The sequence below is a fragment of the Silene latifolia genome, chromosome 5, assembly GCF_048544455.1.
Source record: "Silene latifolia isolate original U9 population chromosome 5, ASM4854445v1, whole genome shotgun sequence".
Classification (NCBI taxonomy): Eukaryota; Viridiplantae; Streptophyta; class Magnoliopsida; order Caryophyllales; family Caryophyllaceae; genus Silene; species Silene latifolia.
The window spans coordinates 87,493,028-87,518,987 of NC_133530.1; the positions used below are offsets into that span (position 1 = coordinate 87,493,028).

The 25,960-nt window shown below is 38.0% G+C and overlaps 3 protein-coding genes across 3 annotated transcripts in view; all 3 read left to right on the forward strand.

Annotated features, from left to right (window-relative positions):
* Positions 1-25,960, forward strand: part of LOC141657771 (protein CELLULOSE SYNTHASE INTERACTIVE 1-like) — a 468,470-nt gene that overhangs the window by 421,239 nt on the left and 21,271 nt on the right. The gene's annotated exons all lie outside the window — the stretch shown is intronic.
* LOC141657767 (tubulin beta-6 chain-like) lies at positions 418-3,305 on the forward strand. Its single transcript, XM_074465102.1, has 4 exons — positions 418-551; positions 1,465-1,865; positions 2,009-2,278; positions 2,363-3,305. The coding sequence occupies exons 2-4, from the start codon at positions 1,472-1,474 to the stop codon at positions 3,043-3,045; spliced, it is 1,347 nt and encodes a 448-aa protein (XP_074321203.1). The 5' UTR covers positions 418-551; positions 1,465-1,471; the 3' UTR covers positions 3,046-3,305.
* On the forward strand, positions 4,457-24,071 carry LOC141657772 (uncharacterized). Its single transcript, XM_074465110.1, has 35 exons — positions 4,457-4,840; positions 6,030-6,197; positions 6,310-6,399; positions 6,564-6,700; positions 6,822-6,912; positions 7,172-7,254; positions 7,383-7,489; positions 7,991-8,143; positions 8,584-8,648; positions 9,311-9,398; positions 9,542-9,620; positions 9,715-9,823; positions 9,948-10,007; positions 10,132-10,250; positions 12,628-12,997; positions 13,092-13,276; positions 13,628-13,700; positions 14,924-15,074; positions 15,174-15,343; positions 15,439-15,789; positions 16,706-16,873; positions 17,013-17,306; positions 17,498-17,674; positions 17,952-18,215; positions 19,059-19,157; positions 19,244-19,428; positions 19,761-20,096; positions 20,658-20,811; positions 20,898-21,008; positions 21,145-21,312; positions 21,525-21,651; positions 22,155-22,310; positions 22,381-22,493; positions 22,574-22,633; positions 23,651-24,071. Exons 1-35 carry the CDS (start codon positions 4,634-4,636, stop codon positions 23,828-23,830), a joined length of 5,448 nt encoding a protein of 1,815 aa, XP_074321211.1. The 5' UTR covers positions 4,457-4,633; the 3' UTR covers positions 23,831-24,071.

The following is a 25,960-nucleotide window of genomic DNA, read 5'->3' on the forward strand; positions in this document are numbered from 1 at the left end:
ATTTATTTTATAAACTCATATAAAATCAAATTCTTTAATTTTCATCACTAACATGGACAGCACTAATCAAAATTATCCCCACATTGCTTTCAACATAAACCAAAAGCACGGCCCACACCACAACACAAATCGGCAAAACGTAACTGTCACGTGAACAATCAATCTCCAACACTCACACATCCCACACCACTCTCCCATCCCAAGTCCCCCAAGACCTATTTCCGTCATTTCAAATCCCAAACTTTTTCAAATTTTGAAAACCGACAACTCCTCCTCACATCTTCACTGTCCATCTTCTCAATCCAACGTCTCTTCCTCAAATTGGAGGGAAACATTTATATTTAATATTATCTCCCACCTTTAAATGACAAATATACCCCTGAATTATTTATCATCAATTTATTTTATTTAATTTACAGTCTGCAGATTTTTCTTATTTAACAATTTCTAGGGTTCATTTCTACCCTTTCATAATTCATACTTCATTCTCTCTCCTCAATTTTCCCCCAATTCTCTCATTTTTCAAATCTACATTCACAGTCTCATCTTCTGTAAGTTCGTTTCTCTGCTAATTCTTTGATTTATTTTGATTTTTTTTACTGCATTTTGATTTGTTTTTGTGTTGTAAATTGAGCATTTGATCGTTTTTTTTGTGCTAAAATGTCGTAACATTTTCTAGATCTGTTGAAGATTTAAGGTTTATATTGTAGCAGATTAATGTATTATGATGTTTTGATGTGATTGTATTGGTAGAAGTTTAGATCTATAGAGTAATTGACGATTTACAGTAAGATGCATGATTATGTTTAATGTTTTAAGTTTAGAGATTTGTTTCTGAAATTGTAGATTTATTGATTTAGCATTGTGTAGAATGTATATGTTGTTGATGTAGTTGTTGATTATGATTTATGAGCTTTGTTTGTTGAGGAGAGAGTGTAATTCCTGATTGAATTAATTAGGTTTTGCGAGAGTATTCGATTCGATATTTGTCGATGAATTAGGGATTAAGTACTAGAAACCTGTTATAGGAAAAAAAATGAGTGTCATTAGTGTATGTTTTAAGATTGAGTGATTGTTGTAGTGGCTGGTCAGATTTGATAATGTGAATGTATTTGAGATAGTTTAGAATTTACGATACTAGATCGTAAATCTTGTCGAGGATTTTGAGATGTTTGGTTTAGATCAGAGTCTCCTTCGGATTTATGTGATTTAGAATTCGCAGCTGAGATGGTTGTCTTATTATGGGAATATTATGGGAATATTATTTTAAGTACATGATTTACGTGTTATCTATCGTAGATTCGTGTTGTTGAATACGAGTGTTTGACTACATTTTATAGTAGACAGTGTAAATTGAATAATCGGAACTGAATACTGTAATGTGGAATTGCTGATCTGTCTGATTAAAATTGTTAAATTGGCTTTTGACGTATCACTGAAACAATTGATTTTATGTCATTGCAGAATCAAAATGAGGGAAATCCTTCACATTCAGGGTGGACAATGTGGTAACCAAATTGGTTCCAAGTTTTGGGAGGTTGTCTGTGCTGAGCATGGCATTGATACTACCGGAAAGTATGTCGGTACTTCAGATCTACAGCTTGAGAGGGTTAATGTCTACTACAATGAGGCTTCTTGCGGTCGATTTGTCCCCCGTGCAGTGCTTATGGATCTTGAGCCTGGTACTATGGACAGTGTGAGGACTGGACCTTATGGACAGATTTTCCGTCCTGATAACTTTGTGTTTGGACAGTCTGGTGCTGGAAACAACTGGGCTAAGGGACATTATACCGAGGGTGCTGAGCTTATTGACTCTGTTCTTGATGTCGTAAGGAAGGAGGCTGAAAACTGTGACTGTCTTCAAGGTATATCCATTTGACATCGCTGCTATTGGTCACTTGTTCGTTTTTCTCTATCTTGGTGATGAAATACTTCAGATTAAGAAATTTTTAAATATTGAGATATTGATTTGCTGTTACTGTCTTACTGAATGCGTGTGATTGTGTAGGTTTCCAAGTATGTCACTCACTTGGTGGCGGTACTGGATCGGGAATGGGTACATTGCTCATCTCAAAGATTAGGGAGGAGTACCCTGATCGCATGATGCTTACTTTCTCAGTCTTTCCATCGCCCAAGGTTTCGGACACTGTTGTTGAGCCTTACAACGCTACCCTCTCTGTTCACCAGCTCGTTGAGAATGCAGATGAGTGTATGGTGCTCGACAATGAGGCTCTCTACGACATTTGCTTCAGGACTCTCAAGCTCACAACGCCTAGCTGTGAGTATACTTTAACCTTTCAACTTTCTTCTCCGATCTATTATATCTGCAAGATGTTTGATCCAATTAACTTTTAATTTGCAGTTGGTGATTTGAACCATTTGATCTCTGCTACCATGAGTGGTGTAACCTGCTGTCTTCGATTCCCTGGTCAACTTAACTCTGACCTCCGTAAACTAGCGGTGAACCTTATCCCATTCCCTCGTCTCCACTTCTTCATGGTCGGGTTTGCCCCTCTGACTTCACGTGGCTCCCAGCAGTACCGAGCTCTAACAGTACCCGAGCTTACCCAACAGATGTGGGACTCAAAGAACATGATGTGCGCCGCTGATCCACGTCACGGGCGGTACCTCACTGCCTCTGCCATGTTCCGTGGTAAGATGAGCACCAAGGAAGTTGACGAGCAAATGATCAATGTCCAAAACAAGAACTCTTCCTACTTTGTTGAATGGATCCCTAACAATGTCAAGTCGAGTGTCTGTGACATTCCCCCAGTCGGTCTCTCCATGGCTTCAACCTTCATCGGAAACTCAACTTCCATTCAGGAGATGTTCAGACGGGTGAGCGAGCAGTTCACAGCTATGTTCAGGAGAAAGGCTTTCTTGCATTGGTACACTGGTGAAGGTATGGACGAGATGGAGTTCACAGAAGCTGAGAGTAACATGAACGACCTCGTCTCAGAATACCAGCAGTATCAGGATGCCACCGCTGATGAAGAAGAGTATGAAGATGAGGAAGAGGACGGATTGGATGAGTACCAGCAGTAACTTGGATAATTAAGTTCCGGAAAAATGACCTGTTTTCCTGTTCTAGTGAGAGTTGGGTGGTAGTAGTCTTATGTATTATATACTCTCTTTTTCGTCGATTCTATTGCCAGTGTTTTGTACTTTGGATGTTTGTGGTATGCTTGTGTTCAGATTTGTGCGTTTAATATGGCATATGACATAGTAGTTCATAGACCATAGTTGTCATGTTCTTCAGAATGAATCAAGGATTACCAGCATATTATGTTGTGATGTTCTTTTTCCATCGTATTCTATCACCACAAATGGAGACGGTTCGACTGACCGAGTTAGTGGGTAGATGGATGCCATATCAATAGGTTGCTCTCAATCTCTCATAATAAACACAAATTTGCATGAGACAGACTTGCAGAAATTGTTTTGGGGACCCTAGTATTCTCCAGTTTGTATGATAGCTAGTTTTTGGTATGTAATCGTATACGGTATACTTTGTCATCTCCTTTTTCATAGTCTCTATAAAATACTACACCTTTGTCTAAAAAAATAAAAATCTACTCCGTACTATTATCTTAACCAAACATTTGCATGATGTAAAAAAGTCTAATGAAGTAATAAAAACACTTATAGAAAGCTATATTTTCAGCCCAAAAGGGTAGCATAAAATGCCGAAACATACAGTCAAATTGCCATTGTAGACTCGTAGAGACCGTAAATGGTCAAGTACGGCGATTATAGTGAAAATGAGGGAATACCAAGAGGAGCGAGTTCAAATTATACTACCTATAAATGGAGTAAAGATCCTCTTCATTTCTTGTTCATTTCCTCTCACATTACTATACTACGTATCAACCATTTGCACGGTTAGATCGTTCTAAAATATAATCTGGGCCGTTGAAAGGAAATGAAGAGAAGAAGAAATGAAGAGGATCTAAATTGGTATAAATGAGGTGTACCTAGGAATGTAGGACTGATTTTTTTTTCGCCACGTCCGAAGCTAACAACTTATTCTTTGAACTTTACTAAATAATTTAGCTAAAGATGATTTCAGCAAGAAATTTTCATCACTTCAAAGCTCGGAACTTTTAATCTCACTAAAACAACTTAACACCAATGCTAATGAAAAATAACTTAATAGTACACTATTATATTTAGGATATACTCCCTTTGTTCCAGTCATTTGTTTAGCTATTTTTTTGTTCCATCATTTGTTTAACTATTTTTTTGTTCCAGTCATGTTTAACTATTTTATTTTGGGTGTCTCGGTCAATTGTTTACGTTTCTATTTTGAAAATGCTTTTGATGGACAAATCTTCCATACTTAGTTTGATCTACTTGTTATAATTGATACTCTCAACTTTCCTAGATTTTTGTGTCAAAATTAAACGTAGATATATGATGAGACGGAGTACAAAATTGCAGGGTTATAGTAATGATTTTTGTTTTAGAAAGAGCTAATTTTGACGGGTTAGGGTACTTTAACTTAACTTGTGCAAGGGACCAGACGCAAAAACATTCAGTATACATTACCAATACAATTTGCTCAACTCCTGGAAACCTTACTCACCTTTGAAATATATCTCACTACTCGAAAAAGCTTACACTTCGAACATCAATGGCGGATGCATCATCGCTCACGTCACCCTCGACGCCATGGTCAACTGTTGCGACGATGTCGGACAAAGAGAGAGAAGAAATGCTTGATAAAATGCTCACTAACTTAGCTTTTTGCGACGATTCTAAGCTTCAAAATTTGCTCTCCAGGCTTCTTCCTCGCGCTATTGCTGCGTTATGTACTCAATCGTCTCTTGTTCGCAATAAGGTCGAATTTCAGTTTATTCTTCTCTTTTTTGCCTATGATTTTGCTTTTCATTTCGCGTTTTTGTTTGTTCGTGATTTAATTTCGTAATTTTGAGTTTTTTGGATTGATTTTAAGGTTTTTGATTGTGTTTATGCTTCAGATTTTGTCGTGTAGAGTGATTTTGTTGTCAATTAGTAAATTGTAGTCCTTGATTCTATGATTTCGGTTTTCATTTGGTTTTTTTTGTTTGTTCGCAATTTTATGTTGTAATTTTGAGTGTTTTTGATTGATTTTGAGATTTTTGATTGTGTTTATGCTCCGGTTATTGTTGTGTTAGCGTGATTTTGTTGGCGATTATTGAATTGTAGTAGTCGATTATGTGCGGTGCTTAATGCTGAAATTTCGAAGTAGAATTTATGGATCTGGAAATGCACAGAATATTGGCTGTAGGATTGAGTAGTTGTCGAATAGCGTGGTTTCCGGGGACCATTCACTTAATTCCTGTAATTTGAGTGTTTTTTTACATTTCCTGGGTTGTCCTTTGTCAATAGTTGATTTGGTATCTAGGTCTATGCTACAGTCATGTAGGCTTAGCAGTTAATAATTTTGAAAGACGGATGTTGAGTTGTCGCAATTAATTCTGTATGGTGCGTAGTGCTGAGGATAGAGTAATTTCTCGTTGCATTTGCTTCTGGCAGTTCTAATTCAGTGTGATATTGTCACTTTGTCAGACGTATTTTGATGTAATCACTGATATTATGTGGTGCCTAGTCTGCGAATAGCATATCGAATATGCGAACGCCAGATTTATGGTGTTGCGTTTCATTGCTGAGTACAGTGTATTGGTAGCGGAAATGAATCGTTCTTGAATATGATCATTTGCTATGGATCATTCAATCAACTTGTATTGCAGTTAGCTGCTATGATGTTGCTGGGTTAATGCGACTGTTGTGTCCCATAGATCAATTTAGCAAGTATCAACGTATTGGCTTTTGTGCCTGATCACGTTCTTAGAACTGTTAGAAGAGTGTTACCTTAAATGCAATTTTAGATGGGCAAACAGTAGCATATGTATGGTTTACTTTATACTTCACAGACACATGTTGAGATATTTGAAAATATAGCTACCTTCGAATGCATTTACATAATGCACCCTGAGCCGGATTGTGATTATATCTGATGATATATCTTTCTTCTGAATTGAAAATAGGTACTTGAGATATTGAGTCATGTAAACAAGCGAGTGAAACATGAACTAGAAATTGGCTTGCCATTATTGGATCTGTGGAGTATGTATACTGAAGCTACAGCTGCTCCTATGGTTCGGAACTTCTGCATTATTTATATTGAGATGGCATTTGATCGATCACGCATAGAGGTTTGAGTTTGTTGTCTATATTCCTTCGGCTGAATTGGAAAGAATTAAGTTACTCGTGAATTAATGTAGAAGTCTTTTCAACAATATTTCGTTTGTTATGGTTCATGTTTAGGATAAGAAAACCATGGCTCCAAATCTCTTGGTAAACATTTCGAAGCTTCCTCCTCAGCATCAAGCAATAGTGCTAAGAGTGGTATTGAAGGTATACTTCCACATTCTGATACAAACTATCATTTTCGAGCTTTAGAATCATTACTTTCCCACATTTTAAGGGCCACTGTATAATAATTTTTTCTGTTTCTCTTACCATTATTCCGAAGCAACTCTTTGGACGCCCTGTTTATAATTTTTTTTTGCTGGAAGTAGGTAATTGGCGAAGCCCATTCTGTTAATGTTGAGGATGAGGTTGCTGTGAAGTATAGATTGATTAGAGGTTCCCAGGACTGTGAATTATTTGTTGAATTTTGCCTCCATGCCATTTTGTATCAACCGTCATCTCAAAGGTGTGTTTCTAGCATTCTCAAAGCTACCATAAACATCCATAATTCTCACAATTATTTCCCTTATTCGTCCTTTTATCCCCCTCTCTCTTGTTGCTATATCCTCTGATATGATTCCCCTCAGCGGAGCATGTCCAGCTGGTCTTTCCATGTCTCAGGCGGAGCGTATTACTGGGAAACAGCCGATAAAGAATGAGTACCTCTTGAAACAGAAGGTAACATCCGTTTTATACATTTTTTATGCCTTAGGATTTGATGTCATTCTTTGAGAATGGATAACTATTTACTAGTAAAGAGAATTTGTTTTGTTGTGTGACTTATGTGAAGGAGGGTTAGAGCAAAGGGTGTCCCCGCAGCTAATTGATATCAATATTATGAATTAAAGAGCATTAGTTACTGACTATTTTAGCTTCTTTTTCGCAGTTTTTCTACAGTTTCACTGCTTTTTAACCTGGTTCTTTGTGTTTCCTCTAGTTGGGTATACTCAACATCATTGATTCCATGGACCTTCCAGCAGAGATGGGTTACTCCATATTTCTGGCTGCCTGTGCAGATAGGTATTCTTACTGTATGAAGTTGTGTTTTTGGCTTGTGGTGATCCACCTTCTATGATGTTGCATCCCGTTTTTTTCCGTTGTTTAAGAGGTGTACATCCTGATAACGTATGTTGATGAATATATGCAAGTCAAGAGACTGTTACCAAGAGAGGGGAGGAGCTTTTGAAGAAGAAAGGTGCAGCTGCTGATTTAGATAATCGAGCTCTTATCACGAAGTTGTTTTTATTGTTCAATGGTAATCTCCTTGAGATCATCTTTTTCTGAGCACAGATATTGATTTTTATTTATTGAAGTTTCATTTTTAGAATTCCAAACACTTCTTCCGTATTGCTACTTTGGGTTCTACCAAATTGTCGTATCTTCTGATTTCAGACATTCTTGAAATTAGTCCTTAAATACAGTTGGTTTGAAGCTTATTAAAAATAAATGTGAGAAAGTGAATCTCTTTTATTTCATTCAAATCGATCTAGCTGATTGGAAATTTCTACAATCTCCTTGTTGATAAAGACATCACGGTGATAACTCTTAAATAAGCTGTATAGTCACACCTTGCATATTATGCATTATCTCATTTTGAGATGAGCATCTATTAAATGTCATCTGGCTGTTTTACCAATCATCTTTTCTCTTTATGTTGCATCAGGTTTTTTTTTTATAGTTTTATTTAAGAACTTTTGAGTAGATTGTGTTTAACAAAAATATCTCGTTCTTGTGACCCCTTTTTCTCTACTCACAGGAAGTACAACTGCTGAAAATGTTGCTCCTGAACATAAAGTTTTACCTGCAAATTACTCATTGAAGATCAGGCTGATGTCTGTTTTTTGTCGGTCCATCACAGCAGCAAATTGTTTCCCTTCAACACTGCAGTGCATTTTTGCCTGTATCTATGGTACATTTTCTATGCTTTCTATGGTTATTGAAAATAAGGTCTGCGCAAAGCTCTTTCTAGAATTCATGATTTCTGATGTCTGGAGATTTTGAACGTCTGTTCTCTTAAACTATTCAGTCGTGATCCCTATGTTCAACACTGATCTATGGAACCGTACCCATGTATTGTCAACACAGACAAGCTGTTTTCGTTTCTAAATGACTCGTTATGAAAATTGCTTTGAGAATCACATCGAATAAATGCTATTTTGAAATTGAAAGAAATGCAATCAATTGAGTGAGTCATTTGCTTATTCTATCATAATCTAAGAAATAGTGAAGCTTTGGCTCCACTCAAAATGGAAACATTCCAGAGTGAACTTAGGAAAATTTATGTTGTTCTGTGTATACCCATAAACCCATCTGATTTTCTACCTTGAATGTGATTTAATTTGTTATTAGGAAGTGGCACAGCACCAAGGTTGAAGCAGTCAGGAATGGAGTTTGCCTTCTGGGTTCTTAAACATGTGAGGGATCTGAGCTAGAAGCGTTTCACTTAATATGTTGAATAACCTGTCACTGTTGCATGTATAATCACTTCCTGGAAGTTCAAAATCTTGATATCTTCAAATCCTGCTGATTTTTTCCCTTAAGGTCTCAGCCTTTGAAATGCATGCATTCAGTGGTAGATAGATGATAACATTTCAGCTTTTTGAAACATTATTTTTTTGTATGCACAGATACAAAAATCCTTTGGTTTACATTTATTAATTTCTTTCATGATTAAATGTTATTCCTTGATAAATTCTAGTAAAAGAAACTGCTTTCTATTCTTGAGAACTGTGTGATTGTTATTAAATGAAAAATGAATGCATAGATTATAGATTATTTGGTTTTTATTCCAGTAGTTTCTTCTGTATGATGTGGCAATTGTAGTTGGTGTCTTGGTGAAGGTGGGTATCCTTGCGATTGTTCAATGGGAGTAATTTCAGTTATTTGCCTACGTTCCTTTCGCTTGACTATGCTTTTCATAGTGGACATCGATAACCAGTAAAACCTAACGATTTCTGCTCTTATGGTCTGTGAAAGGGCCTTGTTACTATATTGTTTTTTAAGGCTTCATGACTGAGCGGTTTGCTTCATTGCTTGTCGTGTTACATGATTTTTCCACTGTCCTTTCTTTGTTCAGGCAATAATGGATCAGCTTAAGCTAATGGCGCCACTTATCTTAAGTGGGATACTGAAATCTCTTGAAGGAACAAGCAATCAGGAAACAGGTATATTGCTAGATAACTAGATTCATGGTTTGTACACTTGTACAAATATTTGTAAGTCAAAGCAGCGCGTTAGTTTTTCATGCTGAACTTTGTTTTTACGGGGTAGAGCTTGTCATAATGATTTGTTACATTTGTTTGCTCAGATGCTATATCTAGAGAGACTAAGACATTTGCTTATCAAGCAATTGGAATTCTTGCTCAGCGCATGCCTCAGCTTTTCAGGTGATTCACAATAGCTATCCCGCATGGCCTAGCTGTATTGACTTATTCTCAGTGTTTTATTCTGAAAGCGTCTTCTGCTTTGATGATTCTACAGGGATAAGATAGACATGGCTATTCGACTTTTTGATGCTTTGAAGTCTGAGTCTCAGTTTCTTCGTTTAGTTATTCAAGAGGCTACGATTTCCCTTGCCGTTGCCTATAAGGTAATACAGTCATGCCAGCAGTTTTACCTGTGAGACTGAATAAGTGAATAACCATACACTCACTGATGTAATCCAGAATTATTTCTCACTCACATGTGGCATGTTGTGACTTTTTCTGCAACAGGGAGCTCCATCAAACATATTAATAGATTTGGAGCAACTCTTACTTGATAATTCCCAAGTGGTGCGTCAATTTTGATTTTTGATTTTTTTTCCTTAACCAAACCGGATTCTGTTTATCAGCCTCGCCCTTGTGAAAATCCATTTCCTCAATTGGACGCCTTTTGTTTTTTGTATATGCTCGTTAGGACAAAAGTGAGGTGCGGTTTTCTGCAGTGAGGTGGGCTACATCTTTGTTTGATCTGCAGCACTGTCCTAGCCGTTTTTTATGCATGGTTGCAGCAGCAGATCCGAAGTTGGACATAAGGTAGCTCTAAGCTGTGCTTCCAGTCTTAATTCTTTCTTTTTCACTTGTAATATTTGTATCCTTTATAATCTGTTTGAGCCATAGGATATCTAAAAGCTTATACTCCCTCCTAATCTTTTTTAATCTTCCCTATTTCCTCAGTGGGCTTAGTCACCATTTCTTCCCTATTTCCTTATTTGGACATACAATATTGTTCATGAATCATGAATAGACAAAACACACCCACACCCACTCGCGAACTTGACCTTGACCTTGACCTGACCCAATAAACTCGCTCCTACAGAACCCAAAAAAAATAGCAACCCAAAATTGATTTGACCCGACCTGTTTTGAACCCGCCACCCGATACAACCTGATAATCAATGACCCAAACCCGACCTAATATAACCTGACTCGACATTGACCGGATAAGATTGATGACCCGATAATTATTAAGCTTAATATTGATACAAATGAAAGTTATTTAGTGTTTAACTTGATATGTTTGACTTAATACCAAACCAAATGATGGTCTAAAATTAAAATTGATAAAAAAAAATGACTTGAAATGATATGACCCCTATAATGACCTGACCCGACTAACCCGATTGCCACCTCTAGCTTCATCCCATCTCTCTCATGCCCACCACTCATTACACTTTACACCCATCATCCACAACCACCACTACCACTACCACTCTCTTCCCTTCACCACCGGCGGCCTTGAAATCGCCCCCACCCCACCAAAACCACCGTCAACATCACCTTCCCATACCAACATGATCCACCCACCCAAAATACCCACTTAACCCTCAATGACCCACCCCCGAATTCCTACCATCACCCTTGAAACCCTTAGATATAGAGTTTTTGAGGGCTATGAGGCAAATTTCGAGCATGTGGAGTGGTGGTTTCAGAGGAAGAGGTCAAATTTGGAATAGTTGGCATGTTTTTTGGTGTTGAGGTGGGCGTTTGGGGCGGTGAGGGAGCACGCCCAGTGGTGGTATGTGAGGAAACATGATTGTTTTTGCCTGGGTTGGTGGTGGTTATGGCTGGATTGGTGGTGTTTGCGGCGGTTTGGAAGTATTTGGCGCTGGGTTGCGGACTTGCGGCGGTTTTGTGGTATTTGGGGTTGGGTTGCGGTGAGTAAGTGGTGTTTGGGAGAATTGGTCCCCAAATTCCGGGGGTAGGTGCTGTCTGGGGCTGGGTTGCGGTGGTTTTGGGCTGTGTGGGTGGTCGTTCGGGACAGGTTCGCGATTATGGTTTAATGGGTGGATGTTGGGTGAGAGGCAAGTGAGTGATGTGAGAGTGTGGTAATATGAGGGATTTAGAGTAGAATAGTAGATGGGTGAATTTGCCATCTTTCTTAGTTTTCCCTCAAAACAAAGGGGAAGATTAAATAGACTAGGATAGAGTAGTATATATGAATTCATATAAAGTATCCATGGTAGATAGTGTGTGTATTTTGTGATGTATATGTTTTCATTTAGGGAATTGCCATAAACCTTTCTGTGTTTTTGTTTGGTGATGTGTGGTGTGTGCGTGTCAACTTACGTTCTGTTTTGCGCCTTTGCTAATTTGTTTTTCAGCTCTATTTTTATCGTAATTTTTTCTCACTTGCCGTCTCTGAGTCCATCTTTATCGCCTCTAGTATGTACTTAAATTTCTTTTACGCTATGATGGGTTTGATGCAATATTTGTTTGATTTTGTCAAAAATGGTATTGAAATCGGAATTGAAATTTCCTATAGTAGTATAGAGTATAGACAATAGTGTCCCTTCAGGGTCAGGTAGAAGTTCAAAGTAGTTTTGACCTACGTGGAGGCTTTCATGGACCTGACTACCTTTTTCCTGATCTGCCAGCCATTAAGATAACTCCACTGCCTGTCTGCCAGACTGCCAGAGTTTCTGCTATAAACATTTCTGGAGTTCTGGTAGCTGATAATCGTTATCTCCCACATGGCCCGCTCCATAGGAGTATGTTATCTGGCTACCACTTTGTAAATCCTGCAAACCTGCATTAATCTAAACCCTCCTCCCTCTCCCCTTTTTTGTACTTCTACAGTTGCACAAACCGTGGAATTTGGATGTGGGATTCAGAGATAAGGGTAGGGGAAGGAGACGGAGACGGAGAGATAGAGCGAGAAGCCGGGGTGTTAGTTATCTTGTTTGATTCATGGATGAGTGTATCATCTGAGCAGTGTGTCCCGGATTTACGGCACGCTGTTCCTGTAGAACCTGTGCTAGTTATTTATGTATCTCTGTATTTTTCATGAGTTTCACTCTAGGATTTAGAATCATGCATCCCTGTGAATTGTGATATGGTAATTACTTCAATTGTTTCTACTCCATAATGATTTTAATTTACTTTTGTCTCTTACCTATATTTCTCTTTGTAGGGAAATGGCAATACAGGGATTGGCCCTGGATGAAGGAAAATTTATTAGCCAAAAGATAGATCTTATTTATCCTAGAGTGAGAGACATGCTGGATTATATTGTCAAGCAGCAACCAAAAGTTTTGGAGTGCACGGAAATGAGGGAACAACAACTTCTTTTTCCATCTAAAACATATGATGCAATGATAAAATTTCTTCTTAAGTGCTTCGAGTTTGAGATGTCACAAAAAGACTCAAACTCAGATGGACTCGAGCCTACAGTAGATGTGTTGTGCTTGCTTATAGAACATGCAATGGCTGTTGAAGGATCTGCTGAGTTGCACGCTAATGCTTCCAAGTCTTTAGTTGTAATTGCAACTTATTGTCCTAAGGTATCGTTACGTACTTACGTCTTTTTTAAATTATCAATTCCTCTATTGCTACTTGTTATTCTCCGGTGTTGATTTCTTCTGCTTTGTCTATCAGCTATTGGCATCTCGGTATGCTTCAAAAGTACATTGGCTAAAACAATTTCTAGGACACATTGACATGGATACTCGTGAATCTGCTGCTCGTTTGCTTGGTATAGCTTCTTCAGCTTGCCATGCATCTGCAACATCTACGCTGATAAGTGAATTGATTTCTACTGATAGCGGAACACAAAACACGAGGTTTGTTCCAGTACACTATTACTTCTAATTTCTACTCCCAGAAGGACGAAGCAGCATTGCCACTCCCCCCCACCACACACACACCCATACAGATAAAATAAAATAAAAATGACCACTTTCAATTAATAGATGTAAATGGTTATATTCTCTTCTGTTTGTAGCGTGAATCAAAATATGCCAACTGAAAGTGGTCAAGGGGAGGACAACAATTCTAATGAGTTTAGAAGGGCATTGAGGGGATTTTACTGTATTTCTTTGAATAAAATTTGATACAATCTTTTTGGGACTGATGGAAGTATTACATTTAATGGTTTTTACTGAACGTCTTTTTCTTGGTTTGTTTGATTTCAGGTTTGAAACACAGCATGGAGTACTATGCGCAATTGGATTTGTCACTGCTGAGAGTATGTCAGAAGCACCTGAGGTTCGATAGTTGTATACTTTTATATGGACTCGTGGCTTATGGTTTTACAATTTCTGTTTAGTGCCCAATGTGATTGGCGTGTCAGAGGAGTTGGAGTAAGATGTGAATATGTGATGCATTTTCTCAGCTTCTGACCTTTGTGGTACTGCTATATGCAGAGTTATGTCATTGGATTTATTCTAAAATAGTTGGCTTTGAGCGGACAATGTGGCTTATTCCATTTACGTTCTATATTTATTTAGTGGTTTAAGACTTTAAGCATTTGGAATTTTGGGTACCAGTGGAGCATCTCTAAAGGAGGTAGACATAAGGGGTTTGCGTTTTTCTCACTTGAATCAGACACATTAGTTTTATCATAAGAGATACATAATGCTTGTTAAGTCACCTTTAGATTCTCTTTGATCTCCACAACCTACCTGTTTATGGCCTTTCCCATGTTATACGGTCATTTATGGTGTCTTCCCTGCTAGCATGAAGGGTTTGAACTTAATGGGTTTCTTCTTCGTCAGCATGCGTTTTCTATCCTTGCATTACATAATTGTTGCTGGATCTATTTTTTGCTGTTGTCTAAATCCAAGATTTTTGTCATGCATGATTGATTAATCGCCTGGTACATGGATAACATTGTAGTAGTGTAAAATGGTGGTTATGGTATGTATTTTGAGCGAGTTAGGCAGTTAGTGACTGTAGAGTGTAGACCAGAGATTGAATGACAGATACAAGGGTGATATTATGTGGCCAGGGAATACTGGGAGGATAAACTTTGTAAAATTTGAAAGGGTTGGTGTGTCAAGGTGGAAGAAGAGGGGGAAAAGATTTAGATGGTGGAGAGGGTGATAAAAGAAGATTGCTTGGAGGAGGTGGTGCTTTCGGCTTAATCAATTAATGCTTTCAAGGGTGTGTCAATGCCTTGCTTCAAAGAATTGGAAAACTCATGCAATGCTTTAACAAGGAGGCTTTGTCCTCTATGTTCTCCCTCTTTGTAATGTTTTTTGTTTAAAGAACATAGCCTTAGGTTGTGAAGTGGTTGCACAGTGATTCTTGGAATTTTGTTGGTTAAAGCCTGGTTTTAAATAGAAAGCTGGCACTGTTCTTTTATATATTTTTTGTTACATATTTTAGTTGTCATAAATAGAACAGAGTTGTGCCTTCTATGTTGGTGATTTAGATAAAATGCACGATTATTTCTCAGAAGGATTTATTTGTATTCTGTTTGACACCAGATGTTAGAGGCGGTTTTTCCTGGTACAATCAAGCGTCTGGTTGATGTTGTCAACCTTGAGACTCCAGCATTAGCTTCAATTGCAATGCAGGCACTTGGACATATCGGATTGCGTGGTTCACTACCGCCAGTTATTTGTGATGATGGTCCAGGTGGCGCATACAAAACTGAATTCCATTGGTGCCTTTTGATTTACTTTGTACTTTGTAATAGTTAACGATTACTAATTGCTGTCATTGAAACATTTGTAGAGTCCGTGTTGACTGTTGTGCGCGATAAGCTGACTAAACTCTTAGCTGGAGAAGATATAAAAGCAATAAAGAAAATTGCTATTGCTCTGGGGCATATATGCATGAAGGAAGTGTCACCTTCATCCCTCGACATTGCCCTGGAGCTGATTTTTGGTCTCTGCCGCTCAAAGGTGTCATTGCTATCTGCTTATGTCTTGTTAATGATATAGTTGTATGTCTTATATGGAAAGTGGCATGCTAAAGTGAAAATCTGAAATCGGTACAGGTTGAAGATGTTCTATTTGCTGCTGGGGAGGCTCTCGCATTTCTCTGGGGCACTGTTCCTGTGAATGCTGATATTATTCTGAAAACCAATTACACCTCGCTCTCTATGACTTCAAATTTTCTTTTGGAAGATGTATCCTCCTCTTGGCTAAAGAAAACCTATACCGAAGAGAATGAAGCTAGTGTCGATGCTAGAGTATTGGCAAGGAGTTCGATAACCAAAAAGATATTTGACGATCTTTTATACAGTAGCAGAAAAGAGGAGCGCTGTGCGGGGACTGTTTGGTTGTTATCATTAACTATGTATTGTGGGCATCACCCTACTATTCAGCAATTGCTTCCTGAGATTCAGGTTGGTTGTTACACTATAATATGGTTGTTACAATGTTACATGGTAAGATTACTGTCTAGTAGTGTTCTGTTGACTTTGACTTGATTTTTATTTGGACCAAATCATATCTTGCATACATATACATTGAGATAAGGCTGTCGCCTCTTCACTGTTAACAAATGAAAGAGAATTGTGGTGCTGCTGGGCGAAGAATCTTTGAGGATGAGCAGTTTCTTCTGGAGCTTTATGTCTAATGTTTTAGAGCTATGGATTTCTATTGAGCATAAGCCTTTTGTTTTTTTCCCATGCCACTTATTTTGTTAGCACTGTTCACTTAGAAGAGAGGGTTCTTCATCTTTTGTTTCCTTTTCCGGGAGAGAGGGGGTAAGCGTTATGGATCAATAACTTGAATGTTATTCTTAAAGTTTGAATCTCTTCAAACACTATAATTGAACAGTGAACACCCTTACCAGGCTTTTGTTGTTATGATATATTTTTAATGGTAGCTAATGGTTTATTCATGTGTGTTGTACTTGTCGGTTATTGTTCAAACCCATTGACTCTTACCATGTCTTGCAACTTCCTTCTCAAATTTACACGATGTGTTGGCTTTTGTTGCATTACTCTCATTAACCCAATGCCTGTAGACACTCATAAATCGGGGATGTGGTCCCCATCCTACCTTGGCATAGGCATGACCCGCATGAGTCTTTGGGGGCATCGGGGTAATGTTGTTGTTGTTGTCGTCGTTGTAATTCAGGCGTCATTGCATCGGTCTAAAGAATACTTTTTGGTCTGATATTGTACCAACATGTATTAAAATCTCGAAAACTTTTCATACACCTTCTCTTTGATGGGGTTTGGATTTTCATAGTCGTGAATGCTAATTGAGTGACCACGGTGAATTTACTTACAAACCTTTCCATCTTATAAACAGGAAGCCTTCTCGCACCTATTGGGCGAGCAAAATGAACTTACTCAGGAGCTAGCATCACAAGGAATGAGTCTTGTGTATGAGCTTGGTGATGAACAGATGAAAAAGAATTTGGTGAATGCACTTGTTGGCACGTTGACTGGCTCAGGGAAGAGGAAGAGAGCTGTCAAGGTAACTACACTGCATATTACAGAGCATATAGCGTAGGACTTGATCCAGCGATAGCGTAGGACTTGATCCAGCGATAAATGGTGTGTGGTAGAAAACTAATGATTTTCTTCTGTTTTTTCTTTCTGTCTGCAACCTTTAGTTGGTAGAGGATTCACAAGTCTTTCAAGAAGGCACTATTGGTGAAAGTCCCAGTGGGGGTAAATTGACTACATACAAGGAGCTCTGCAACCTGGCAAATGAGATGGGCCAGCCAGACCTGATATATAAGTTCATGGACCTAGCTAATTATCAGGCGGCTTTAAATTCTAAGAGGGGAGCTGCTTTTGGATTTTCAAGAATAGCAAAGCACGCTGGGGATGCTCTCAAACCTCATCTTCGTGTATTAGTTCCGAGGCTAGTACGCTATCAGTATGATCCTGATAAGAATGTGCAAGTGAGTGTTCCTGAATCCTGATCTTCCAGAGCTTGACATTATCCATATTCCATACTAGTCTTGCATATTTGTATGAATGATCTTTTGTCTTACGCTCTCCAACTTACCATTGCTGTGATGTTTTCTGTCGACAGTAATGAGCATATTGTTGAAACATGTTATTCTTTAAATTCTATTTCTGTTAATTTCAGGATTCTATGGCACACATATGGAAGTCACTTGTAGCTGATCCAAAGAAAACTATTGATGAACTCCTAGATCCTATAATTGACGACCTATTAACGCAATGTGGATCCAGGCTTTGGCGTTCTCGCCAGTCTTCATGTCTTGCTCTAGCAGATATAATTCAAGGACGCAGGTTTGAACAAGTAAGAAACATGTTATGAAGACTCTGGATGCTATAAATAACAATCCTTTTATTCTAGGGGCTTGATTTTTTTGCTTTTAGATAATTTTTTGTATGAGATGTACATAAGGTACTAAGAGTGCGTGTTAAGTTGTTGAACATGCATTTATTTGCTGGGAATCAAATATAATTTTATTGTCTTGAGGCCCATCGTTACTTCTTCCTGTTAGCTGGGTTCCTCAATTCAATTGACCATTACATTTTATCTAATGTTCACTGTCACTCCCATATTTTGGCAGGTTGGAAAGCATTTGAAGAGGATTTGGATTAATGCCTTCCGTGCTATGGATGATATAAAGGAGACCGTTAGAAATTCCGGTGATAAGTTATGCCGTGCTGTCAGTTCCCTCACTATAAGGCTCTGTGATGCTTCTCTCACTGATAAATCAGATACCAGCAAAGCCATGGATGTTGTTCTACCACTGCTGTTGTCTGAAGGTATTATGAGTAAAGTTGACAGCATACGCAAGGCATCTATTGGAGTGGTTATGAAGCTTGCAAAGGTTTGCATGAAATAAATTTTTTTTTATTCATCCTTTATGAGACTTTGTCATAATAAAATGCAAATCACTGTGCAAGGATGACACATTGTGGCAATTTTTTTTTTTTTTTTTTTTTTTGTGCTTACCTACTGCATAAATATCTTATTTGGAGTTGTAGGGAACGGTGTGGGCCTGCATTTAAATTGTATCTGGAGAGATTTATGCATTACATGTGGGTGTTGTTTACAATCTTTCAGACAGTGTAATTTGTTGGCTAATTATTCTAATATGGGACAATAGGACTTTCCTTGATACTCGTGATGATGTTCTAACATAACTTCTTGATTTGCTATGTCAATTTTTGCTTATGATGTATTCCACATGAACTTCATTACACTTGTTAGTCAATTGCATGTTGATGATGGAGTACTTTTTTGGGGTTTGACATGGTTTTCTGTTAAATTAATTTATTTATTTTTCTCTCCTTTATTACACTTTTTCACCAACCACTTTCTTATAGATTTTACCCGGTTCATTCCGGATCCTTAACTCTATTTCGGTTTTTAAAAATCGTTTTAATCTTTTCTCTCGATTTAAATTTTAAGTTTTTATAAAAGAAAGACGGAATTCGATTTTAAAACCCCTAAGTTCACCTTGACTTCCCATTACATTTTCGTCCTTCCTTTTTGTTTTTCATCTTCCCTTTTTTTATTCGCATTTTGAGGCGTGCGTTCACCCATGGACGGTTCGAAAGGATGATTCATGTCAGCCGACCCCAAATCATTTTGGGATTAAGGCTCTGATGTTGTTGTTGTTGTTGGTGGTGGTGGTTTACTTAGTTATGATACTTTTCTTGCATTACAGGGTGCAGGTGTTGCTATCCGTCCACATTTGGCAGATCTAGTGACTTGTATGCTGGAAAGTCTGTCTAGCTTAGAAGATCCAGGGCTCAATTATGTTGAGGTATGGTAAAATACAAACTTTCTATCTCGGTGTGCTGCTGGCTTTAAGGACTAAAACTGACAGATATCATTTATGTTTATGGCAAGCTTCATGCAGCAAACGTTGGTATACAGAAGGATAAGCTTGAAAATTTACGGATTTCAATTGCAAAAGGCTCTCCTATGTGGGAAACTCTTGAACTCTGCGTGGATGTAGTGGACAAGCCATCATTAGATGTTTTGGTTCCCAAGCTTTCTCAGTTAGTCAGATCTGGAGTTGGTCTCAATACCAGGTATAGAAACCTAGTGACTTGCTTCTGTTGACAATGCACATGATGTTTCATCTCAAACTTTTCTTACATAAGTATCTTTTTAGTGGGGTTGTGTTCATGGTGTTGGCTTTTTAGCTTTGTTTTAGCTGTTTGATTTTCCCTGATATGCAGACGACCTAGGAGCTTATGCATATCTTTTCCTCTGATCAACGTAAATAACTAAATACCCCCCACGCGGGCTATGTATTTATGTTAGCTGTTGGCTAACCAAAATGATCCATTTTAACTTAATTCAGTCCTTTTTTAGCTGATCCATTTGTGTAGCAATTAATTAATTTTTGGTTGGGTTTCAGGGTTGGTGTAGCCTCTTTTATCACTTTACTGGTGCAAAGAGTTAACCTCGAGATCAAACCCTTCACAGGAGTATTGTTAAGGATTTTGTTTCCTGCTGTCATTGAAGAAAAAAGTGGTTCTGCTAAACGTGCGTTTGCTAGTGCTTTTGCATTGGTACTGAAGTATTCAACTCCTTCACAGGCCCAAAAAATCATTGATGACATTGCAGCATTACAAGCAGGTGACAGGAATGCCCAGGTTTCCTGTGCAATTCTGTTGAAAAGCTGTGCCTCCATGGCTTCCGATGTTTTGAGTGGTTATTATGTGACACTCATACCTGTTATCTTCATTTTAAGGTGTGGAATGCGCTTCTGGTTACGAGAAAAAAATATATCTTTTGCTTGCTTTTCTGAACTTGGATTTTCTGATCTTGTTCTCTCTCTGAACTACATTTGAGGATGTGAGCGTGCCTTCTCTCATATCATGCAAAATCGTGTCTGTATGATTTTTTTGTCCCATTGAAGTATGGGGACTACAGTCCTACCTGAGTGGGTAAGGGGTGTAATACACCATACCCTGGGGCATTCTTTCTATGGGGCTAAACATATTCTGATGTTTCCCCTGGGTTTGGTCCGAAAGCTTATTTGCATGCTGAATGCAGTTTGAAAGTTTAATGGGCAACTTACCTTATCCTAAAATGCCAAGTCAGGTGTTATTGGGGAGAATTGGTTTGCTTCATGAGTTAGAGTTATGTGATTCAATCTTAAGGATGTTATTATTGTGCTGTAAAAGCTGATGCTGGATCTGGGGTAGTATTTTCAGCGTCTTAATTTACAGACACTATTCTTGAAACTATACTTCTGGGGTAGTATTTTCAGCGTCTTAATTTACAGACACTATTCATGAAACTATTACAGATTTGAAGATGACAAGCATGTTTCTGGTCTATTTGAAGAGCTGTGGGAAGAAAATACAAGTGGTGATAATGTGACACTTCAATTGTATTTGGGAGAGATTGTATCATTGATTACTGAAAGCTTCGTGTCATCATCATGGAGTTCCAAAAGAAATGTAAGTGCACTGCGTTTTCCGTCATGAAGTTTGGTTGTTTACATTATCATCTTCAGCTATATATTGGTTCCTTTGATCCATAACAGGCTGCTCAGGCAATTACGAAGCTTAGTGAAACATTGCGGGAGTCCCTGTCTACTCATTGTCAAGTGCTGCTCAACTTATTGTTGAAGGAGATCCCTGGTCGACTTTGGGAGGTGGCGTAGTTTTTTCATTACTTCTTTCTTGAGACTTGAGTTTTACATATTTTTGTTGGTTATGTAAATAATCCTCCAATTCAGTCTAAGGCTCAACTCCGACCCTCAAATATGGTTTTTGAACGATCTGGAACAGGGTAAGGATGCTCTTTTGCCAGCTTTAGCTTCCCTTTGTACATCTTGCCACAAGGCTATAGCTTCTCATGACTCATCGGTGCCAAATGCTATCTTAAGCGTTATTACCACTGCTTGTGCTAAGAAGGACAAAAAATTTCAAGAAGCAGCTTTGTGTGCTCTAGAGCAGGTATTGTATGCTACCCAAAGCCTATCTATGAGCTGCTACATTTTCCTTTTTCTCCCTTATTGGAACCCTAGCATCATTCATACCTGTCTTCATATAATTTTTGCTCTCTTTTCCAATCTCTCATTTTATGTTGACTGACAATAACATTGCTCTTTTTAATATTAATTAATCTATAAGGTTGACAATAACAGTATCCTGCCATTCTCTTTTAGGTGATCAGTGCTTTTGGTTCACCAGAGTTCTTTAATGTCGTCTTCCCCTTGTTATACGAGATGTTCAATCCAACTGCTGGAACTAAAACTATACAAGAACCCTCAGGAAGTGGTTCTCTGAAAGCCGGTAAGCTCACCTGCAGATCTTCTATCGCACCCTTTGTTATCATAACTTTTATTAATTTTGCTATTAGTTCCATTATATGGAGTACTTCTTATGTTAAGAATTCCTTCTTGCTTTTTGTCTATTATATCTGGGAAAAGGGAAAGCTTTCATGAGGGACTTAGAACAGACTTGATAATAATTACTAATGCTCCCAGACTGTAATTTGTATTTGAGGTAGGCTGCCTGAGTCCCGGATTTTGTCCTAAATGAGATGATTTGATCCATACTGTCCTGTGTTTAATACTTTAATTCTTGGTCTGGCCTCTTCGACCAATTTTATGTCTATTTTCGTGCAAAGATTTACTACAGTACTACTTATTCGGTGATTACTATGTAAAAGGAAGTCACTTAATTTGAAGTTCATGTCTGGATCTCTAACACAAATCGGTCACATGCCCTATGATAAGATAATTTAAATCGATGATACTTTAATGATTTTTGAACTTTCGTCCATACCAATGCAGATTCGGGTGAAGAAAAGAGCTATGTACCACGTAGTAAGATTTTAGACTGTACTACGTCGTCCATAAATATCGCCTCCTTAGACGACGTGCTTAAACAACAGCAAAAGTTGATGTCCTTGTTATCTCACGCCTTGTCTCCTGCGTTGCCATGGGCAGGTAATGTGCAATTTAATTTCCTGCCTCAAGTGTGTACAGTTATTGTTTCTCATACCCTCTTTTTGAACAGACAAAGTGTCAGCATTTGTGTCAATTAAGAAGCTCTGTTCCAAGTTAAAAGCCACTCCAGTAGGATCTCAAGAAGATATTTCAACTGCTGGTGTTGCATCATTTGTGCACGAGGTTTTGCCCGTTATTTTTATCCCCTTTATTCATTCTTGAATATAGTTTGGTATCTGACATGTCCGTGTTCTTTATTTCAGCTCTTCTCCACTGTTTCAAGCAAAATAGTTGACTGTATTATCACAGTAAAGATTGGTCAGGTATGTTGTGGTTCTTGTTCCTTTATGGTTCCTTGTGAATAATTTTTTTTTTCCGAAGATGGGTTTGTATAATGGAATTTCCTCTAGTTGTCATTAAATCCTCTTCCATTAGTCTTTGTATGGAACTAAATGATAACTTTGCTTGACCAATCCGGTCACTGATCTGATTAATAATATTTGAACAGACAGGGAATTACTAGATGACCACACAGTATTTTGTCACCTTATTATACGGTTGATGCGTTTGTAATACATGAAAGGCTGTCTTATGTTTCTGAGTATTGTAATAAAGTTTTTGAGTTTTGTTATAAAAATTATGAGTTTTATTATAAAGTTTTTGAGTTTATTCACTTAAATAAATATTAAGCTCAAAAAATTATAATAAAAACTCAAAAAAAAAAATACATATAACCTTAGTTAAATTTAAGTTTTGACGGAAAAAACTTAAAATCTAAACTTATTAGCTTTAATAAGCTCACAAAAAGTACACACATGCTCACTAAAAATTAAAGTTTAAGGTAATAAGCTCAAAAAAAAATACACATATGCTCAAAAACAAATAAAATCTGAGGTAGTACATCCGATGTATGTTCCTTTTTCTCCTCCATGTCTATAGAATTACTCCACTTTTCAAAATCTGAGAGGGAAATTTTGATAAATGGGAAATTCTAAAGAATAGGAAGGGGTATAACTGTAGAAGTATTGGATTGCACACAAATTTTCCAACTTATGCCTTTCTTATTTTTTGTCGTCCCCATTTAAAAGCATAAATCAATTGGACAGGAATATAGTTTTCCTTTTGGGCTAATTCGTTGAGACGTTGATAGTTGATACTCTGTTTTGATTATGTAATGACTTAATACCCCGACAACCAAACACATCATGTTTCGTTGATAGTAGTTACATTGCTTCCATTAACATGGTTCTTTTCTGAGATATTCGCTTTCTGATGATGGTAAGCATCTCCTTTATCTCATGATGGTCTCAGAATTTTAATTTCCTAATCTACCCTTCCAGGTCCATGTTGCTGCAGCAGAGTGCTTGTTACAAGTGCTCGATCTATGCCAAGCTGTTCAACCACAACCTGCCGTAGATAAAGAACTCAAGGAAAGTGTTTCAGAATTGTATGAAACCGAAAAGAATGATCAGGCCAAGTCATTGCTGAAGAACTGTCTTGTTATCCTTGAAAATTTGTAGCTCATGCTAATCAACTAATTGATGTCGACTTAGGGAAATTATGGGACGATACCTCCACACATGCGCGCGCAATAGAGTCAGATCGTCAAAGTGAGAGTTAAGAAACCCACTGAGCGTCTGAGCCAGACGCTTATTAGTTAAAATGGGTTTGCAGCTTTGGTAGATCAGAATATTCATCTGTTACATTTGCGATTACATATTAAATTATTATTCAATGTAAGAGACACTCAATTTACTAGAACTGTGGTGCTTGATTGGCATTCATACTTTTTGAACTCAACTCTGATTGACAGATCAACAATGGATCCAATTACTTATTGCTCGCGGGAGATAAGTACGAATATCATGTTGGAATGTTATTCGACTTATTTTCACGCTGAAATAACTTGCATTGATCTGCACACCAGCCACACGGTCTGCTTATAGTACATTCGTGGAGTTGGTAAAATTAGACATTACTTACTCAATAAGTCTTGCTTGTGACGGGTCGGATCTTGCGACGGGTAATTTGTGAGTGGAAATGGGTAGAGGGGACAAGGTGGGATCCCACCCCATGTGCTCCTTCTCTCACCCCTTATGGGTTTTTTGTGAGACAATATGGTAACCGTCTCTTGTTTGTGACGGATACCCTCCGTCACAAATAAGAATTTGTGTTACTTTTAATCCAAACTATCCAAAATCTTGCTATATATTAATGTGAATCAAATTTGGATTCGATCTTAAGGCAACCCAATGACTAAACCTGATTTGCGCTTAGGCGTCTTTCAACGTGCAGTATGAGGTGATCTAGTTAATACGGAGTAATTCTTTGATGATTTTGTGTGATACAAATATACGATTCATGGCAAATGTAAAAAAATTGGGCTATACTATCCTTTGAGCTAGTTTTTGGATAGGTTCTCACATTATCTATATCAATGGTATCAGAGAGCCACCCACCAGGCCCACCACCCTTCTGCATCCCCGTGCCCAAAGAGATGATGTCAGTATTGTAGTGTTCGACCGGGGGCTTGGAAAAAGTTCTAGCGCAAAGCTTGCTACTGCTGACGTCGGCATTGCATCGTACGTCGAGGCTAGAAAGTCTAGCCAGCATGCAAGGACCCTGGATGCGGAGCATCGTGAATGATACGATGCATTGTAAATAAATGTCTTCACATTGGTCTTGTTAAAACTTGTGAGTCCAACATTTGAGCTAGGTTTTGGGGTGACTTCTCCCTTTATCTATATCAGTATGCGACAGTCATATTCGGACGATGAAGAGTTCACAACAAACAAATGCAAGATTGTATTTCTCTGTCTCATCGTCGTACAAGACTTACTGCTGCTTAAATAGTGATCACAATAAAATACTCTTTATTTTTATAATACTCCCTCTATTTCACAGTAAGTGGATTATACATCTGATGTAGTACATCTGATGTAATACATCATTAAGTAGATTGTTTACAATTTTTGAAATATTTGAAATATTTCTTTTTTACGTTTTGAAAAGTGTAAACAATCTAATGGTAGACTCTTTTGAGACTCACTTTTAAGTACTTCAATCATTGACTCTTTTCAAAACGTAAAGTTCAAAATAAGTCTGTTGAGATGAATAAAGCTGAAATAAGCTGAGCTGAACTGAAGTCGGTTAAACGAGAGCTGAAATTAAGCGAAATAAGGCCTAACAAAAACCTTATTTCATTTATCTATTCGAGATGATGTTATTGACTCGTTTTGATCTTTAAACAATTATATTTGTCTTAAGAAATTCCAGCGGCTCTTATTCACCCAAGATATAAATCAAAATCTTGTGGAGCATTCTTGGTCTGAGTCCATGCCTAATAGACCTAGTATACGTGGTTTGCAGGCTATCACGTACACCCGAGGGTTTACCCAGTGCACATCGAAGGTAGCTGCTGCGAGTTCCCTAAAAAAAAAGATATGATCATTACGAGTATTATTATATTAAGAGACCGTCTTACATGAGAATCGGCAAGCAAACATAACCTGACTAGACTTGTCAAAACTTGACCCGACCCGAAAACCGATTGTAACCCAACTCGCAAATAACTTGGTTTTTTCAACCCGAACCCCAAAAATACCCGAACCCATTTTGACCCGTAAATAGCGGGTCGAAACCCGACCCGT

Bases quoted from the DNA above. Each gene is read 5' to 3' on its own strand.
- LOC141657767 (XM_074465102.1), top strand. From the start codon at position 1,472: ATGAGGGAAATCCTTCACATTCAGGGTGGACAATGTGGTAACCAAATT. The intron at 1,866-2,008 runs GTATATCCATTT...GTGATTGTGTAG, and splicing joins AAACTGTGACTGTCTTCAAG to GTTTCCAAGTATGTCACTCA. The intron at 2,279-2,362 runs GTGAGTATACTT...TTTAATTTGCAG, and splicing joins CAAGCTCACAACGCCTAGCT to TTGGTGATTTGAACCATTTG.
- LOC141657772 (XM_074465110.1), top strand. From the start codon at position 4,634: ATGGCGGATGCATCATCGCTCACGTCACCCTCGACGCCATGGTCAACT. The intron at 10,251-12,627 runs GTAGCTCTAAGC...TTCTCTTTGTAG, and splicing joins GATCCGAAGTTGGACATAAG to GGAAATGGCAATACAGGGAT. The intron at 17,307-17,497 runs GTGAGTGTTCCT...TGTTAATTTCAG, and splicing joins ATCCTGATAAGAATGTGCAA to GATTCTATGGCACACATATG.